The sequence below is a fragment of the Silene latifolia genome, unplaced genomic scaffold, assembly GCF_048544455.1.
Source record: "Silene latifolia isolate original U9 population unplaced genomic scaffold, ASM4854445v1 scaffold_150, whole genome shotgun sequence".
Lineage (NCBI taxonomy): Eukaryota > Viridiplantae > Streptophyta > Magnoliopsida > Caryophyllales > Caryophyllaceae > Silene > Silene latifolia.
In genome coordinates, this window is record NW_027413138.1 from 643,813 (window position 1) to 659,531 (window position 15,719).

Below are 15,719 nucleotides of genomic sequence, written 5' to 3' on the forward strand. Positions count from 1 at the left end.
GTTGTAGTTGTATACGTTGCTCTCGGTCTATATTATGCAAATCAACATCATTAAAAAGTTACATGATAAAGTTAGATAAGTAAAATTGATTTAAAGCTAAATAATTTAAAACGACTTACTAGTGTTTGCGGTAGGGTAGTAGTAGTGATGATCCTCGTAGTCGTCATAGACTTGGTTACTATGTGGAGCAATGCGTTGACGAGTGATAGGGATGTACCATTCATAGTACTCATTGTCCCGGCTCATTAACCCGGAGTATTGGGCTCCCCCTTGAACCGTTTTTTGCATACGGTTGTCCCATTGCCTTATGTGCATCCTATGTAGGTGGGCAAAATCCGTTGTACAATTCCCTTGTCTGCTAACATTATGCAAATCCACAGAAGTATTACATAATTCGGGAATGCTTTGATCCCACCCAAATTTTAAAACTAAAAACAGCTAACAAATCTAATGTATAGACCGAAAATTGACTCTAATATGCAAAAGGGAGAAAATACATATAATCTAATTGCAATGAGTAGGATTTTAATAACAAGAATGAAACTTGTTTACCTCTTATACTGTGATTCAAGAGATGAATGATGGATTAATTATAATGATTTGCAGGGATTTTCGACTATTTAGGGTTTGGAGTGATTTGGGGATTTTTTTTGTTTTTTAACGTTTAATGAATGGGTAATGGGGGGGAGTGCTTCATTTTATCACTAGACCCGTATATTCTCGCCGTCCCACATAGCGAGAATCAATTAAATGCCATTTCTCGCTCTCGCATACAACGAGCCTTAACAAGTCCAAAATAAGTAGCATACTGCTTATTTTTGTTTTTGGCATCGGTAGTATCTCGCTATCCCAGACAGCGAGATATGTAGAATTTCCAAAAAAAAAAAGGAAAACACGAAAATAGTGACGTGGACCCATTTTTGGTAAATAGTTTGAAACCCGCCCTATTTTGTTAAATAGTTTGGGTTTGAACCCCAATTAAGCAAAAACTTCAAAAGGATGAAGGGACTTTATACGCCTTTACGAAGTTTATATATGTAAACGCAATAATTATTGTAATAAATAAGTGTTAACCTAATAAAAACAACATCTCATTTTCCTTAGAATAATTTGTTAATGAGCTATCATAAATTACTAGGGTTTTGTTTTTATTAAAGCTACTTAATTTATTTTTGCAGTGTATAAGTCAGGATTTCAATTTAGGGAGGCGAAAAAATTTATGGGAAGGGGGAGGGGTATAAGGTACGCTCGGAAAATTTCAAAAATTTTAGCTAAAATTTACGAAATTTTCATCCGTCAGGAGACGAAGGTCCCTACTAGCCTCTCTAGATCCACCACTAACAGGACACTAATCTTGGAAGGATAGTGATAGGGCGCCACCGGGTGACGCCCAAATTGGGTGCCACCCTCTCACAACAATTGTTTATTGAAGGGGTCCCCACTCACCCCATGTGAGAGGGTGGCGCCCAAATTGGGTGTCACCCGGTGGCGCCCTTTCATTTTCCATCTTGGAAATCCGTTATCATCTCTACAAGTTAAAGAAGCATCTCGTTAACTCTCACCTTCCAATAAATTGGGAAAAGAGCACGTGTTTCTTCACCTTTAAGCACATTGAACATGTGTGTATAGCAGTATAGTTGCACAATGCATGTCATGAAGGAATACAATTTGATACGTAAATCATGAAGTTAATGTAATTTGCCTTTTCAATCCCACGTAATCATAGCCATATTTTTTTTGTCTCCGATTATTTGATTAATTACAATAGGTAGGTTGTAGGTAAACAAATAAACCGGACGAAAATAATATATATTACTCGATTCTTTTTATACGATATTTTAATTTCATCAATTTTTTTGGTTGTATTTAAGGACTTGCTTTGACCATGAATAATTGTACTTGTACCTTACTTTTTTAATTTAATTGAAAATATAATTTTACAAAAGAACTTTCTTACAACATTAAATATTTTAGAAATATAAAGATTTGGAATGTTTGATCTCTAATTAACAAATGAGAATAACACATGGTGAAAATGAGAAAGTACCATATATCTTGTATTTTTGTTAAAGTTCCTAATATATTTCCTCATGGTACACATTAATAACTTAAATGTGATAAAATTAACGAAAGATTCTCATTAATTATGGTACAAAACTACAAATGAGTTTATATTCCACAATCAGGTTATTGAAGGTCGTTGCTTTAAGGGCACACCTCAAAAAAACCGTATTATTTAATAGTCATCATCACTTATATTTGTTTTCAAAATTGAAGGTTAATATATATACTCCTTCCGTCTCAGTTAATAGTTTACATTTAATTTATTTTTCAAACTTTAACTTTAAGCACTTAAATACAAATTAAAGATCAAAGTGAAGGAATAAATAGTTGAAATTCTTATATAGTGCCGTAGAGGACTAGTGCTAGTGTATGTAGGAAGTGTACCCCTCTCTCTATAAATATTGTAAACAAAATGTTACATATATCCATATTTAAACCACAAAATAAGTAAGTAGCAATTACAAAAATAAATCTTCCTCTTTTTTCAGTCACTAATTATTGCAAGTAAACCTTGGTTGCGCAATGGCTTCCTCTTTGTCGTTCGACAACTTAAACCCAGCCGCTATGCTTATTCCTGTCTTTCTCCCAGTTCAGGTCATTGGTGACGAGGACAACGCTTCAGCCCCGGTGTAAAATATGGTTAAGAATTAAACTAGCCTTTACGTCATTTATGCAAGTATTCATGCAAACCTAATAAAAACAGTTTTATAGTGTAAGACAGTTTTATTTTATAATTTGTAACGCGGAAATACAATTTGCATTATGTTGATGCTCCGTTATTGTCTACGTTTATCTATTATACGCGTATCTTGTATGTCAACTTTTTTTTTGTTATACTTTTTTTTGATTTTGAGTTCATCCCATGTAGGTGAATTATATATATTTCACCATTGTCATGTGTTATATTCATAATAAAATGTGAAGGCTATTATTATTTTTCTGATCGTCTAGATGTTGTTTCTCACTGCTTATTATTGATTCTATTCATTGCTTTAGTCATATGCTCAACATTATCATTAAGGGTTTTGTTTTCATTAATTCCACATAATTTATTTTCGCAGTATGTAAAACCTTCACCGCAATACCTTTTTCCTAAAAATATTTATTTGCATATTTTGGTTTACTAAAAATGTATTTCGTCCCAAATTCTAAGTACGCATCTATCATTCTCCTTATCCCTCGCTTTTTTTAAATAACGAATCCTAATTCTATTGTTGTTGAACATAATATTTATTCGCTATTATAGAAATTATCGATTTAATTTTTTTTTTATTATATGGTCTTTCTAGGGTTTTTACTTTCTTACAGTTTGCGGTGGTGAACTGGTTGAGTCATTTTGAAAGTAGATTAGTAGAAATAGATGGCCGGGGAGTCGAGGATCAGTAAGACAGTAAGTGTATTGTTAATAATAGAAGAGATTATAACTGAATGATGTCATTATTATTATGAAATCGGTTACAATATATAGTAGACCGTCTTGGAGGATACTCCAAGCATATTCCTAAATATTCTATAGGATATTATTATGATACCCATAATAATATCTTTCCTAATATGATAATATATTCTCTAATACACCCCCTCAGTCGAAACGGTAGATAACGGACACTTTGACTGGACGAAATATAGTTGATGAAACCATTGTAGATGAGCCAAGTTGATTTGTAGACGCGGTACCGGATTGTGATTACCTTGCGTGTGTCAGGTTCATGCCATAGGAAATACCACTTACAATAATACAAATAAAACTAATTGTGCACGAGAGTCGAAACTACTCGTGAGACACAAACTAAATGGACGTCAAGGTGCACGAGGGCCGTAGCAGCTCGTGAAACACCGACTAAATAAAAAAAAAACAAAACAAATGGTGCACGAGGGCCGAAGCGAGCTCGTGAAACACCGGACTGTGAGGGCCGAAGCAAGCTCAACAGTATAATTAAATTAAAAGAATAACAATAATAGTAAACCAAGAACACAACACGTCCATGCTCTTCGATGCGGCGGCAGTACGACCGAATGTCATGCCACCCGGCTTTTGGCAGGGGTGGTTGCTGGGCGAACCCAAGGCGGACAAGGAGAAGGCGATGACGGGACGTAGCGGAGGTTTAGCATGGTGGCGCGGTTGCCGAAGCAACAAGGCAGAGAAGGTTGTTTGAGCAACCAGAGACAACGACAAGTATGACATATGGCGGCCCGGCGTGGACGGAATCAGCGGCGGCGGCATCTGCGGAGGGACAACAACGTGAAGAACGGAGGAGGCAGAGAAATTATTTATTCCTAATATGAGAATCTAGGGTTACGGTGGTGGTTGGTCTGGGGTAGGGAAAGGGCTGTGAATAGGTGGTTGGCTGAGGGCGGCGATTGTGGTGGGGTTTGGGTCGGTAGCGGAAGCAGCTGGTGGCGTTGGCGATGTTTGCGTAGTTGGATTTGGGTGGTCAGAGGAGTGTCAATGGAGATGGAGGCAGGGTCGGGGTTTGGGCTTTGGGGAAAGGGGAAGACGAGAAGTAGGGACATGGGTTTGTGGGGTAGGAGACCTAAATTATTTTATTGAAAAAGCAATGAGCAGTACATACTACGTACTAATTATTTTATTGTTTATATAACTTGCCTACTGACAATGTAACGTGATATCCTGCCGGAGATGGTTGAAGGGACCACCATCTCCTACGGCGATCAAAACACGTGATTGTAGCAAGATGAAAGGTTTTGTGAGGAGGATCGATTTTTAGACTGATACCATGTTAATAATAGAAGAGATTATAACTGAATGATGTCATTATTATTATGAAATCGGTTACAATATATAGTAGACCGTCTTGGAGGATACTCCAAGCATATTCCTAAATATTCTATAGGATATTATTATGATACCCATAATAATATCTTTCCTAATATGATAATATATTCTCTAATATGTATAAATGACATTACAATTGACAACGTTACGCAATTTGTCATATAATTTCACGACATCACACAAAAACAACATTGTACAAGCAAGTTTTTCTTAAGACCGTCTCAAACTTTCAGAAGGATATACGTTTCTTTTAAGTCAAATGTGACCACATTTTAATAAAAAGTAACACAATATCTGTTTGTGACTCGCTGTAACACTAGCTAAAACATTTTATCATTATATGATCACAAATATTCGTCTGAAATTTTCAGAATGAATGATCACGTCTAAAATGAGAATTCGGGTTGTAACAGTCTCTCTTTCTAATCGAACTTGAATTATTAATTTATTATAATCGGACCATGTATGACCAAAGTTTTCATACATTGACTCCTGCAATGGGTCATTCTTGAATTTATCAACATAGACTTAAACCCTCTTTTTTAATCTTTAATTATTTTTCTAAGTTCATTTCAATTTAGTTCTCTAATAATAAGTTCATTGCTTTTTAAACTTACTTCGTGTTACCTTATAATGAAGTTGAGTTTAACTTACTTCGTATTTTTTTAGGCATCCTTAAATCCTCAAACTATTATAAAATAATGGAAGATTAACCCCCACATTAATCTAGTAAGCAATTTACAATTATGTCCCTGGTGGTACTCGAATTGAGTACCACCGGGTGACGCCATCTCATTTTCCTTAATATATTAGAGGACATACCGACATAGCTATTTAGAGGGCGCTCCTTGTCTATCTTTGTAAAGGACGTAGATACATTTATCCGACTTTTATTCGCCAATTTAATCTAATTTTAATCCTATAATTAGCCTAATCTCTTATTTAGCTTGTATATAATTTCTAATTTGATCAACCTCGACTTCAATTAATTAGTGTAAATAAACAATTAATTCAATTAATCTCGATACATAACTCAACCAAGACGACAATGGAGGAGTTACAAACCTGTAACACGCCTAGAAGGAGCACTAGTGAAAATATTATGACCCATTCAATTGAAAAAAAATGATATGACCCGTTTGAATTAAAAGACCTGTTTTATAATTTTTTTTTTTTGAGTAAAAGTGCTTATACAACAATTTGTATTTAGTTTAGTATATTCGTATAATATATCGAGATGAAAATGATATATAACAAGCTATAATGTTATTTGTGACATATTTGACATTGACCGTGTCCTAACTTTGATTTTGTGTAATACGGAGTATATATCTATCGAGATAAAAGTGACATACGACTATACGAGTACTTGACATTGACAGTGTCCAAACTTAATTAAAATGTGGAGACTATTTCTGGAATTCGGTTATCGTCTCTACAAGTTAAAGAAACCTATCGTCGACTTTCACCTTCTAATAAAATGGAAAAATAACACATTAACACTTGTATCTTCTTCACCTTTAAACACACACTACGTACAATTGTGCATGCGTGTAAAGTTGCACAAATGCAAATTATCAAGTGTTACAATTTGATACGTATTTTTTCTATTACTCCTTCAATTTCATAGCTTCGTTTCATTTACTTTTTTATCTTTTTAAGATCTTATATATTTTAGGAAATATTTTTAACGACTAATCACTAAAAACAAGTGCAATGGATCGGAATAACTTTATATAAAATTTTTCCTTTACCATGTCATATTTTGACAATCTCAGTAATTTAACATTTTTTGTCACAATGGAAAAACTTGATATAAAGTTGTTCCATAATCCATAATTAATTGGTTAATTATTCAATGGGACTCACAATTCTTTCTTGTTTTTTGAAAGAACTTGGTTTTTGTTTACAAACCAAGTTTGTTAAAATTGAGGTTGTATTTACTATCTTGTATTCTTGTTGAAGTTGTTGACGCGGAAAATGAGATAGCGACACAGAGTGTTAATGAATTTGGGTACCGGCCGCAGTAATATTGTCTATTACTATACTAATTAACCTTTATACTCTCTCCTATTCTCCATATTCTTCCCCTTTGTTGGGGGCACAAGAATTAAGGAGGGGAATAAAATATAAATTGTGAGTTGGGTGGGGTTTGGTGATAAGAGAAAGGGATGAATAAAATAAGGAATTGTGAGTTGGGTGGGGTTTGGTGATATGAGAGAGGAATGAATAATTAGAAATTAAATAAGGAATTGTGAGTTGGGTGGGGTTTGGTGATATGAGAGAGGAATGAATAAAATAAGATTAAAAGTTTTCAAAAAAAGGAAAGGGGAAGAAAACCTGAATAATCCGTTTTAGGAAAGAGGGAAGAAAATGGAGAATAGGAGGGAGTGTATATTTTCTTTTTTGTGGGAAAACTTTATAATTTGGTATAATGGTATATAAATAAAAGTTAATATTTTTTTCATTAAATATGAATATTTTAGTAAGGGTGGTACACTGATACTTATCACTTTCCTTTTTTTTATTGCATTTTTTATCCTTTAATTTATTGAATTATAATTATTTCGTCATACTATTCAAAATTTATAGAGTCAAAATTCTAAAACTGTAATCTTAAAAAATTATACAAAAAGATCAATGTGAAAAAAGAAGAGGAAATTATAATTCTCCCCAAGATTTTTCATAGGTAGTGAATTAGTGATCACAAATTCTCATTTATGACGGACAGTATCCATCACAAGTTTGTGACGGGTCAAATAAAACTGACATGAGTAGATAAAGACAAATCATTTGTGATTTTCTAAGCACTCTAATTTTTATTTTATCTAACCATGCATGTAAGTGGTATTTAACCCGTCACGAATTTGTGGTATACCGGTCACAAGGGAGATTTATTGATTGGTGATAGTCAAGGGCAATAGGCTCTCTATAAATATGCCAACAAAATGCATCATACTACATACAATAATAAGAAGCAAATACACAAATAAATCCTCAAATCTTTTCTTTATCATTATATATATTATTGCAAGTAAATCTTGGTTGTGAAAATGGCTCCCTCTTTATCACTCGACTACTTAAAGCCAGCCGCTGCTTATTTTGGCTTTCAAGCCGTTCAGATCACCAGTGACGAGGACAACGCTTCAACTCCGGTGTAAATGAAGTAGGAACCAAACAGGCCTTTACTTCGTCTATGCAAGTATATATATGCAAGTCCAATAATTATTGCGTAAAATTGTTTTACATTCATGCCTTTATAATAATAAATGAGTGTTAACCAATCAAAGGACCGTCTAGCACTGTAAGACGGTCTTTAACTATAATTTGTAATGCAAACCACAATTTGCATTATGATGTATGCTTAGGTATTGATATTAAATGTGAAGGCCATTGTTTTTGTTATCATCTAAATGTTGTTTTCCAAGTTAATATTCTTGCTTGTCTATTGTTAAGATTATAGAGTGAGACGATAATAAGGGAGAATTGTATTATTGATGATTATTCTGATTCAATACAAAGAGATATATAATAAACCGTACTAGGTTAAACTCTAACCCTAGACAATAGACGGCCTTAATGGGCCTAATATTCTAATACCCTCCCGCAATCGTAAAGGCAGTACGTAGCACGAAATTTACAATTGGAGAAATACAAGAAAAATATAAAAAGAAAAAAATCAATGTTCATCGCCTTCTTCGTCTTCATTATCATCTCCGTCTTCGCAAGGTTGGTAAAATAAACGAGTATTAAGACTCGCTAGAAAATTTCTTCGAACAAGAACGTTAAATTTTTCGGACTTGTCGAAAGTATGAGTTAATTTGCAGGAACCCTAATCGAACCTGACAAATTTCAATAAAACGGAAAATTATCCGTCAATGTCAAGATTTGGAGAACGTTAAGCTTTTCGAACTCCAAACAAATAATTAAAGTACCACCTTAAACGAAGTAAAAGACGATTAATCAAATTTCAAAGGAAAATGAAGAGATTGCTTCTTTGATTTTAAGATTTGTTTCGGCAAGAACAATTTTTGGGAAAAAGATAAATTTCGATCAACGAAAAAACATCCGTTAGAAGGTAATAGCAAAAGATAAATCAGCAACATCGATAACTTCAACGCTATTATCAAAATAGCTATTATTACACACCATCACACGTTTGATTTTACCAATTGTTCGGATAAATTTCTTCTTCTTCTTCTTTTTTTTTTTTTTAATAATAAAGAAAAAATTGAAGAGTACGGGTAAACTGAAATCGATAGCGAAATCCCGCCAGTGGGCGTTGTATATCATATGCCCACCGGCAGGCGGCGGAATATCGTGTTTTAGGCCTCAAGAGCGTGAGTCTCTGATACCATGTTAAGATTATAGAGTGAGACGATAATAAGGGAGAATTGTATTATTGATGATTATTCTGATTCAATACAAAGAGATATATAATAAACCGTACTAGGTTAAACCCTAACCCTAGACAATAGACGGCCTTAATGGGCCTAATCAATACTATATATTAAATTCAAAAACCAAGGGACTTCAATGTAATTAAAGAAAGTTATACAAATTAATTATACTATATAGTTTTAAATCACTAGCACCGTGTGATGGACCCGATTAAGGGATCTCAGTGCAAATATTATATAGTTTGAGTTAAAATTAAATTATATTGAAGCTTGGTAATTTTCCTAAACATTTGTAAGAGACTAAAAAACATGGTCAATTTCCTTAAAATAAAATAATTTTAATTAAGATGGTCAATTTCCTTAAAATAAAATAATTAATTAAGATGGTCAATTTCAAGGAGAATAAAAGAAAGAAGATGTTCGGTAATTTTCCTAAATATTTATAGAAGACTAGAAAATGATAAATTTCATTAAAATAAAATAAATAATTAGTTTAAACATTCACACTTATGGTATTATTTATTATCATCATAAACTTATATATTAAATTAAAATCTGTGCAATTTTATTAAACTTTATTATAATTTATTAGATGTATAGAGATGTTAATTTTTTAACATACAAAAATATAATATAGGTAAGTTATAAATAATTCAAGTTAGATTCCATAATATATAATACTGCATAATTCTTTCGATTTGATTTAATGCATATATGTAATATATTTATATAAATATATAGTCCTCTTAAAATTGCATGCATAAGTAGTAAAAGTAATTTCGTCAGTAAAGAAAAGAATTGTAGTAACATGGATATAGTTATATGATAGTAATCACTCATTTAAATAGTAAAATTAACAATATTATCAGCGAAATTAGTGAAAGTGAAAGTGGTAGAAACAACAACGGGAGTAGTGAAATAATCAATATTAATGCGGCAATAGTGAAAGTAACAATAATTACGGCAAAAGTAATGAAATTATCAATATTAATGTGGTAGTTGTGACAGTAACAATAACTACGGTGAGAGTAGTAAAAGTAATAATGATTACGGGTAAGTAGTGAAATGTTATTACTATTGTTTCATTAATAAGAGTAAAATATTCATAGCGCGAGTAGTGAATTTGTCTCAAAATTTATTTCATCGTAATTTTAGGAAATGTCATAGAAAAATATATTAATGATAAATTTATGGGTTATACAACTTTAAGTAATTTTATTTAATTAAAAAAAAATTAACGGTAAGTAGAGATAGCCCGGGCGAAGCCGGGCACCAATACTAGTATTCTAATATGTTAGAATATAAAACGAATCAAGAAACTTCAACCATCAGCTTAAGCTTTTGGTTGAGATGGTTTCTTGACATCTATTATTATCATCTACATTATCGTGCTTTACTTTCAAGTTAATATTCAAAAATGGCGAATGGTTCAACAATGAAAATTTTGATATTTAAATTAACATTTTTCATTAAATCTACGTAAATTATTTTTGCGGCATGTAAAACTCTCAACATTGTACTTGTACCCATTGCCTCATTGGCTTAACTCAGCCAAGTTTGTTTTTTTGGCAGGCCTGGGCCTTTTATTAGGCCAAAATTAGCCCATATATCGATCCAAAAGGCCCAAAGTAATTTTGGGCCGAGTTTGAGTTACATGTTGGCCCCAAATCATGACCCAACCCAACCCACATTTGATAAGAAGGAATCTATTAACAAATTTTTTTACACCAACTCTCCTATAGGACCGTCCTATAACATAAGACTAGTCCAATAAGAGAAAGCCCAAGCACAAGTCATTACTATATCAAATATTTTATTTTATTTAGATAACTTTATGACTTATTTTGAAAACTAACAAATTTAAATATGTATATTATCAACTTATAATATTAAGTTATTAATATAAAAATATTATTTTATATTTTTACTAAGTAATTTTAATGAGCCTCATATTATTGGATCAGTCTTACCTAAATTTATGTCTTATAAAACAATTTGTGATTTTTTTATGTTATTAAAATAGTAGTAATAAAATTATACTCCGTATATAATTTTTACAAAGCTCATGTATATTCATTAAAATTTAAACTTATGTGAGTTATGTCTTCTTAACATTGATTATATCGTTGAGCGCATAATTAAACATTTTAAAATTGGTATGTTTATCTTTATTTTTTTATCTAGCAACTCATATACGATTTATCATATAATTTCCATTGACTGTATGAACATTATAAACTAAGCATGTATTTAAGGTATTGGTGGACGATATTTTGTTATTTACCTCATTCGATAAGTCATAAAATGTCGGGCCCGATATACACATTTGAGCCCAAAACCCCAATCTCGGCCATTTGTGTTCAACTTGGGCTCACAAATTATGCCTTCATAGTTGGCCATACCGAGCCTGCATAAACGAACCGTTTGTTTTAGCATAGCTCGTGCCCGAGCTCACATGAGCCCGGCCTATGATCACCTCTAAAACCGGCACTCTCCCTCCTATTCATGTAGATGTTTACGTTTTCCTCTTTTGGTATGGACAATAAGTTGTTCAACAGTTCCTTTTCGAGACAATCTTTTTTAATAAATTTACAATTTTACCCTTAATTTATTCTATTCGTAATGTACATATTTATTAATCTAACAAACATTAAATAATCTGACCTACTTTAACCCTAACGAGTTAATCCAAAGACAAAGATCCAAACTATCAATTTTTGTTTGACCTAAAGTCCTAAACTAGAAGTAGAATTTTAAAGTTTGTAAGAACTGGTAAAAAAAATTGTTTTATTGTTCAAGTGGGGTAATAGTTACCGATTTTATTCTTAAGTCGAATATACCCGTTTTGAAAGACGGATATACTCATTTTAAGATTGATCAATTAAATGTGACACACCAACCCACAAATTCTCAACACACCTCACAATACAACACCAAAAGTCCAAAACCCTTGACTCAACGCTTCCATTTCTCCCTTTCCTTCATCTTCAACCTACCATGAATTCTTCAGCACAAAACAAAGAACTCCTTCGAAAACTCGAAAAGCTAACTCAAGACAACGCAATCCTCGACAAACAACTAAAACAAGCAAACCGCGAATTCGGCGACTCCATACTTCGCGAAGGCGATACCGCTTCAGAACTCGCTGACCTAAAATCCAAGCTCAACAATCTAACCTCCAACAACGAGACCGTCATTCGTGAATTACGACTCGAGGTAAAACAATTGAAACACCGCTGTAACGAAGCAAATGCTGAATTGGAAGAAATGAAGAAGAAATCAGCGGTGGCTGTTACTGCTCTCGAGGATGAAAATTGGTTCTTAAAGGGTGTTGCTGAGACTGCCAAGGCGGCCGAGGAGAAAGCTGTGAAAGATATGGAGGTGGTTGTGGCGGAGAAGTTGAGGCTTAAAAGAGCTAATGAATCTATCATTGATTCTGCTACGGTTAGGTTTAGGGATTTCGAGAGGCGGGTTGTCGCCTTGGAGGCTGTTGTTGCTAATTCTAACCTTCTTGTTGAAGAATCTACAGGTAATTAATTAATTTAATTAATTAATTAATTGTTAGTTATTGTTAATGTCTAATTTTATACTCGGATTCTTTGGAATTGCCCCATTTGATTAAAATGTTCCTCGCAAATTCAGTAGCAAAGCCAGGATTTCAATTTAGGGGGCGAATGAGTAATTATATAAGGGACACTCAAAAATTTCGGAAAATTCAACTAGACAGCGAAAATTTTGTCCGCCAGGGGGGAGGGCCCCTGCTAGAGTGCTAGCCCCCCTAGCTCTACCACTGCGCAAATCTTAAAAAATGGGGCAATTCTAAAGAATCGGAAAAATATTGAAATTGGAAATTCTTCGCTATAATAATAGCTGCTGCCTTATGAAAGGGAAATAATTGAGTGATACGAAAATGGAAGCGAGTTAAGTTTTAAGGGTGGTTTTATGCGAGTTTTTTTTGTAAGCGAACCAAGTAACAAAGGTATACGAGAATAGAAGGGATATACAGTCAAATTGTTAAACCAATAGTGTCTTCTAACCTAAAGAAAGATTCGAAGTACGTCTCAAATAAAGAGGATTGATCAAACTTGATCGTTTTCTGATTTCTTACTGCATAAACTTGTGTGTAATATAATGAGTATAATTGACTCAATTTACTGAAAATAACGACATTCCTAATCGTAATAAGGAAATGAGTTTCCTTATAATCCAAACTCTTGAGTACAATTGCCTTATTTCGCAACCACTTATTAGCTTGTTTGTAGTTCTTGGAAGGAGCCTCTTGAATTCTCATAGCAATCTCTAAACGGATTTTTCTAGCAACATTTGAAATGTTGTCAATTTTCGGATTCCAAAGTGCATCATTTCTCAAAATCCAAATATGATACTCCCTTCACCCCAATCATTTGTTTACCTACAAATGATTGGGACCGAAGGAGTATGTCATAGCATTAAGGGATGCAATAACCATACGTTTCCTGACAGCACCTTTTTAAGTCTCATAGCTCTTCTTCTAACCATGTTGACTCCACCAGGTTGCATACGAACACCCAACCAGCACGTAACTTCTTTCCACACCTTATTGCGAATGCCACAATCATAAAATAAGTGATCTAAATTCGCATCAGCATTTTGGCATATAATAAATAAGCATGAAGTACCACAACTCCACAAGTAGGATCCCATTGTATTACCCTGTCCCTGGTATTTAGACGTATCGATGCTTGACCAACCAAGATATGATACAATGTTTTCGGAGGCTAAATTTGTTCCAACACAAATTCTCATTGAAGACGGACACTATCCGTTACAAGCTGAAGACGGATAATGTCCCTCTCACAAAATGCAAATGGATAGTGCAAGTGGGGGACAATGGATACCCCCACTTGCCCTCCCACTTGCATTGCGTGAGAGGGCCACTATCCGTCTTCAGCTTGTGACGGATAGTGGCCGTCTTCAATGAGACGGACTATTGTTCCAAACCCAGTCGGTCCAAGGAACCTTTGTCAAAGAATGACTATTAGCCTGCATAAGCCAAGTATAATACTGAACTGATGGAGAATTTACGTCTGCTTGCCATCCACTGGTTGTTGTGAAAACCCGGAGCTAATTTTTTTTTATTTTTTTATTTTTTTTTTTCGCCCTGCATATTTGTCTCCACATCCAACCCACATCATTAGATATATCATACTCCCATCTAGATTTTGTATGTCTGCCTAGCGCGTTTTATCTTGGCCTTCATGCATCGATCCATCATCACTTGGTCCTAAAACGTGTATAGCTATTTGATGATGTGTAGCGGTTATTAATAATTTGTTGATTTGAAACTATCTGTTGGATAATTATTTTACTCTGTTGATATTGATAAATTGGTCCTATTTTTGCATTTTAATGCAGGTCAAACAGCTCCGGCTTGCGTTCAAGAAACCATGGATCATGCTGTTGTTTATGTGGATAGTGATTAAGCAGCTATTGGGATTTACTTTGGGTAACTTAAAACTAACTACTGTTGCTTCTTGTGTATGTAGAGAACTAGAGATTAAGCTATTGTGGGTCTTGTTGGATTATTATGATCCGAAATATTAGTCTAAGTAAGTTTCCTAATTCTTAGGTGGCTGTTCCTAAAGATTTAAGTAGTTGGTCAAGAACTTATGTATTTCCTAATCTGTAGAACTTATTGTGTAGGATGTATGTTTGATGTCACGTTTCGTGTGGACAAATTCATCAATGTCATGTAGTATGTTACTATGTTACATGTCATCTTCATTGAGATTCGATATATCTCGCCCTGTTATACTCGCCTTAACTTTTTCACTGAGTTTTCCGTTTTGCTCTTCGTCTCTATTGTACACGAATGGTGCTGTGTCCGAGTTTGGTGGCGGACAAAAATCTCTCAGGGCGATGAAAGATATCAAGTTATCCTTGCTTTGAATGGACAAGCATCTACGTACGCTCCTATCTGTTGGATCATAACCCGGCCTAAACCAGTTCCTCAAGACATCTGTTTATAACTATATACGATTTTTAATCTAATGGACGTGTATATGAACGATGATACTTGTAATACTCCATAGTTGAGCGTTTGTTGTCGAACAGCAAACTAAGGGAATCTGGAACTGGCTATAAATTTGGGATATGAATGAATGATGGATCTGTGTTTCGAACACCGCCTCATAAACTGTCTTCATTGTAGATTTCCGTATTCTGTTTACGACTCTATTACAGTATATTTTCGTGAAGGTTATATTTTCGCAATACTTTTCTCTCAAAAATTTGTGTTTTTCTTATTAGGCGAACTAGTTTTAAACCCGTGCAAAATTGTACGGGTATGTTTTTGGGTCAGTATTAATGTTTTTGGATGTATATTTGTTTTTGCATTTCTAAAAACAACATATTTTAAAGTTTTTCGACTGTTAAACTTATCGTGTTGTTATTATTAAAAAAATATTTATTACAACAAT

The 15,719-nt window shown here is 33.7% G+C and overlaps 1 protein-coding gene across 1 annotated transcript; it reads left to right on the forward strand.

Annotated features, from left to right (window-relative positions):
- Nucleotides 1-12,151: 12,151 nt before the first annotated feature.
- On the forward strand, nucleotides 12,152-15,035 carry LOC141637850 (uncharacterized). Its single transcript, XM_074447271.1, has 2 exons — nucleotides 12,152-12,790; nucleotides 14,656-15,035. The coding sequence occupies exons 1-2, from the start codon at nucleotides 12,259-12,261 to the stop codon at nucleotides 14,721-14,723; spliced, it is 600 nt and encodes a 199-aa protein (XP_074303372.1). The 5' UTR covers nucleotides 12,152-12,258; the 3' UTR covers nucleotides 14,724-15,035.
- The last annotated feature ends 684 nt before the right edge of the window (nucleotides 15,036-15,719 follow it).

What these genes read in the sequence shown, in the direction of transcription:
- LOC141637850 (XM_074447271.1), top strand. Translation starts at nt 12,259, where the DNA reads ATGAATTCTTCAGCACAAAACAAAGAACTCCTTCGAAAACTCGAAAAG. An exon ending in TCTTGTTGAAGAATCTACAG is followed by an intron (nt 12,791 to 14,655) that starts GTAATTAATTAA and finishes ATTTTAATGCAG; the next exon opens with GTCAAACAGCTCCGGCTTGC.